The 5000-nt window shown below is 44.2% G+C and overlaps 1 protein-coding gene across 2 annotated transcripts in view; it reads right to left on the bottom strand.

Moving 5' to 3' along the window:
- Positions 1–5000, bottom strand: part of LOC145394397 (tachykinin-like peptides receptor 99D) — a 145536-nt gene that overhangs the window by 25806 nt on the left and 114730 nt on the right. For both annotated transcript variants that reach the window (XM_080268269.1, XM_080268270.1), the window contains exon 3: positions 3357–3507. In XM_080268269.1, the coding sequence (XP_080124395.1) occupies positions 3357–3507 (151 nt within the window). The remainder of the gene's footprint in view (positions 1–3356; positions 3508–5000) is intronic.

Raw genomic sequence — 5000 nt, 5'->3', positions numbered from 1 at the left:
AGAGAGAGAGAGAGAGAGAGAGAGAGAGAGAGAGAGAGAGAGAGAGAGAGAGAGAGAGAGAGAGGTCTATTATAGTGTAAACGTGACCTCCCATAATGCCCTTGTCTTGTACCGGGGTGTTCTCTCTCTCTCTCTCTCTCTCTCTCTCTCTCTCTCTTGTCAATTCACAGTTTTTATTTTCCTCCCCTCTCTCACATTCATCCCCTTCGATACATATAAATGAGAGAGAGAGAGAGAGAGAGAGAGATAGAGCCTACCATCCACTCACGTCATGTAGCAGTGACAAGCCAGTTTCCTTCATTCCAGAAACCATTCACTGCGTTGGGTGGTATCCATATAGCTAACAAATAGACGCCGGGTGGTCTAGTGGGTTAAGGTGCTTCAGTGAATGTTTTAAGGGATCAAGTTCGATGGATTGTTGGGGTATATTGGTCTCAGAATGCTACTCAGGGAAGGATGATTGGTCACGCTGTCCTTAATATGGTTCTTTTTTTTGATGAGGAGAGAAAGGTTAAACTGAATAGACAACATAGTATAAATAGATACTGTAGATAGATAGATAGATGGATAGATAGATAGACAGTTAGACAGATGGATAATGAGGATAATAAGGAGTTAATGTAGCAGAATAAAGGTCATTTTTTTTTACCTCAGGTAACGGGCCACACATTTTCTTGAACACCTGTCCGTCGCTCCTAATTGGCTGATCTTTTTTTCGTTTTTCTTTTTCGCCTCTGATGTAAGAAGTGCCTGGATTTCCTCCCCTCTCCCCCCCCCCTGTTACCTCCTCTTTCTCTCCTCCCTTCCCCTTCTGCTCTTCCGACTTTCTCCTCGTCTCCTCCCTCTTTCGCTCCTTCCTTCCCTCTTGGTTCCTCCTTCCCTCCCTCCTTCCTTCCTTTCCGCCCCTACCTCTTTCCCTCCCCTCCCCTCTCCCCCTCCTTCTTCCCTCACCCTCCTCTCACCCCTCCCTTCCTCTCTTCTCCGCCTCCTCTTTCACTCTCCTCTTCCTCTTCCCTCAGCTTCCCTCCCCGTCCACCCTCCTCTCTCCCTATCCCCTCCTTTCCTCTCTCTTCTCCCCATCGTCTTCCCTCCTCTTCCCTCCCCTCCTCTTCCCTCTCTTCCCCTTCCGATGTTTTTAATGAAGGAAAGTCTCTCCCTCTCTCTCTCTCTCTCTCTCTCTCTCTCACACACACACACACACACACACACACACAGGAGTTTAAATAGTTCATGGGAGTGTCGGGAAAATAAGTATAGTGGAAATACTATGAATATTTTCTGTATTTTAAATGAGAATAATTGGAATATATTTTAAATCATTTCCGGCAATACTATTTTTAAAGAAAGATACTGTAGAAGGATGTTTTATATATATTTTTTCGATAGATAGATAGATAGATATATGAATGGATGACTAGGCAGATGAAGGATAGATAGATAGATAGGTAGATAGATAGATAGGTAGATGGATAGATAGACAGATAGATAGATAGGTAGGTAGATAGGAAGAATGTATGATGGTTCCTCCCCCTCTCGTTTCTCCCACACTTTATTTATTAATTTATTTATTTTTATGATATGGGAGCCTCTGTTAAGCTGCCCTGTTTATTATTATTATTATTATTATTATTATTATCATTACTATTATTGGGAAAAATAATGGCATTTTTCAAGAGCCTGATTGAAGACTGTGGGGAGGGGAGGAAAGGAGGGGGGGAGGATGGGGTGATTAGGAAGGGGAGAAGGGGGTGGGGAGAAGTGAGAAGCCTTTGATAGTTTCTTTTTAATTATCTTAGCGCCCTTTATTGCCGCCTCCTCCCTCCCTTTTTATCTCCATTCTCCCTCCCTTTCTATTTTATTCTCCCTTCATTCCTTAGATCTTTCCTCTCCTCTTTTTCCCTCCATTTATTTTCCCTCCCTCCCTCCCTCCCTCCTCCTCTCCCCTCTCTCCGCTCCCCTTCTTCCAGCCTTCCTTCCCTGTCTTTCCTTCTCTTTTTTTCTAGCTTTCCTATTTGTCTTTCTCTCTCCCTCTTTCCCTCCCTCCTTTCTCTCTCCTTCCTGTCTTTCCTCCCTTTCTTCCTCTCCCTCTCTTCCTCTCCCCGTTTCAACATCTTCCCTCCCTCTCTCCCTTTCCTCCTAGCTTGCCTCTCCTTCCTGTTTTCCCTCCCTCTCTCCCCTCCCTCTTTCTCACCCCTTCCTTCCTTCCTTCCTTTCTTCCTTCCTTCCTTCCTTCCTTCCTTCTACCCTTCCTTCCTTCCTTCCTTTATTCTTTTCTTTTTTTCCTTCCTTTCTTCCATCCATCCATCCTTCCTTCTCTCTCTCTCTCTCTCTCTCTTTTTAATTAATCTCATTAGGCTGTTTTTGCCTTCCCCATCTCTCTCCATATAATCTTAATTCTCATCATTATTTCTCTTACGTCATACTCTTTTCTTGATGCCTTCCCTTCTCCTATTTATTTTTTTTTATTTTTTCTATTCTCGTTTTTCCTGTAGTTTTTTTTTTTTAACATAATTTTTACACCTGCTGCTTAAAAAAAAAATTCCTTTTATACTTCCTATTGACTGATTTGAATTCTCTTCTTCTTTTTCTTTTTCTTGTTCTTTTCCTTCACTGTTTATCGTCTTCGTTTGTTGGTAGGTCTTTTTTACTCTGTGTGTGTGTGTGTGTGTGTGTGTGTGTGTGTGTGTGTGTGTGTGTGTGTGTGTGTGTGTGTGTGTGTGTGTGTGTGTCTGTGTGATTTTGTTAATTTCTTGTTGCATCTCCCCCTTTACCCCTTCTGTCCACTCTCTCTCTCTCTCTCTCTCTCAACATCTTAACCTTGTCTCCTCTTCCTTTAACCTTCCTTCCTTCCTACTTCTCTCCTTCATCGCCTCCTCTTCTACCTCTCCATTTTTCCTGGTTTCTCTCTACCTTCCTCTCCTCTTTCCTCTTTCCCATTTCTGCCGCTCGTTTTCCTGTTCCTCTTATTCCCTCTTCCTCTCTTTTATCTTCTTCTTCATCTGTTCTTAATTCCTCTTCCTTCTTTTCTACCTCTTTCCTCTTCGATTCTGCCTTCTGATACATCCTTATTCTTTCCCCTCTTCATTCCTCCCCTTCCTTCTTCCTCCTTTATTCCTCCTCCTCCTCCTCCTCCTCCTCCTCTTCCTCCTCCTCCTCTTCCTCTTACCTTCCTCTTGGACCTGATACTCTCAATCTGTCATACTTCCTTCCTTCCTCCTCCTCCTCCTCCTCCTCCTCCTCCTCCTCCTTCCTCTTCCTCTTCCTCCTCCTCCTCCTCCTTCCTCTTCCTCTTCCTCCTCCTCCTCCTCCTTCCTCTTCCTCTTCCTCCTCCTCCTCCTCCTTCCTCTTCCTCTTACCTTCCTCTTGGACCTGATACTCTCCATCTGTCTTGGCGTCTGCTCTCCGATGCTTCTGCTCCCCCACAAGGTCAGCCCGATCCGCACATAGGTGAACCCCATACACACCAGCGGTAGGATGTAAGTCAGCACCATCAGCACCACCGTGTGTCTGTGGGAGAGTCAGCACTTGAGTCAGCATAGTAGAGTCAAGATACTAATGAGGATATAAGATAGAGTCAGCATATTAGGTAGACGGCACATTATAGTCAGCATATTATAGTCAGCACATTAATATGCTGACTGATATGCTGACCGTGTGTCTGTAGGAGAGTCAGCATAGCAGAGTCAGGATATTAGTCAGGAAATAAGGTAGAGTCAGCATATTAGCTCGAGTCAGCATATTAGGTAGTCAGCACATTAATATACTGACTGATATGCTGACTAGTGAGCATAAATAGTCCTGCTGAGTCATGCAATCACTGGACGTAGATCAGACTATACCATAAAGAATGGCAGTTATGGGAAGACGAAAATTTATGCAGGATTTGGAGATAGACGCCGATAACGCTGATTGAGCCGTACCCGCTACACACGAGAAACGGGATGCGAAATATGTGGACCATCTTGTATGACCGCTCCTAATTTCTCTCACTACTGCAACATTCATGATCTTTACTTTAACTTTCTCTCTCTGAGCACCCTCTCTCTCTTCCTCTAAACCCTGCCTTCATCTCGCATACACCTGGCTGACGGAGGCCACTGACAGAAGCCCCTGCCCTGTTTTATGTAGTTTCTCTATACTCATTTTAAAGCCAAAGGTGGATGTGTCTGCGTATGTAACAATCTTAACAGTCTAACTTGTTCTTGTATTCCCGAACTTAAATCTTTTCAGTTCAAACTCAGGCTATGAATCTTCTTGCTGTCTCTCGTTACATGTATCTGATGTTTGTTTATCAGCTGAATCGACTCACAGACTTCTTTATACTTTTTCCACTTCTCTCTCAAATTTCTGTTTTAAGAGATTCCTGCGTTCGCCTTTGACAATCCTTCATTAACTAATTCACTTGGTAAGCAGTTCAGCGTCCTCTTTATCTCGGCACTGGAATAGTTCACTAACCCGGCACTTTTTCGATTCTATACGACCTCAATCCAAACAGAATTGTATTTTGGAAAGTACATTATTTTACAGAAAGTTCATTGCCTCCAATCACCTCAGGCCTGCAGTCGGCAACCACCTGTATTTTTTTTCTTGCATTTTCCCTTTTCCCTTTTTCTCGGCACTTTGATTACACTCAGCACCAAATCAGCACCACGATAGCCCACTACCAAGCTGCGCGTTTGTTAGCACCGGTCAGCACCCACCCCAGCGTCCCATATTGCATTGTGGAGTCAGCATTACTTGATTACTTCATCAGATCAGCGCACAGGTTACCCATCCACTAAATCAGCACCCATCAGCAGCGGTCAGCACCCCAGGCCTCCGTGTTGAACCGATTAGCCCCAGCAGACTCAGCATTACAATATTTACTACCTGCCTGCCTTTTTACCCTTTTTCCTACCTACCTACCTACCTACCTACCCACCTAACTACTTACCTACCTACCTGCCTTTTTACCCTCTTACCTACCTACTTACCTACCTACCTACCCATCTGCCTACCTA

The sequence above is a fragment of the Coenobita brevimanus genome, chromosome 27 (assembly GCF_032717465.1).
Source record: "Coenobita brevimanus isolate Jiangsu-jjx chromosome 27, ASM3271746v2, whole genome shotgun sequence".
NCBI classification, from domain to species: domain Eukaryota; kingdom Metazoa; phylum Arthropoda; class Malacostraca; order Decapoda; family Coenobitidae; genus Coenobita; species Coenobita brevimanus.
Note: the sequence above shows the minus strand (reverse complement) of the source record. Positions and strands in the feature narration are given on the sequence as shown.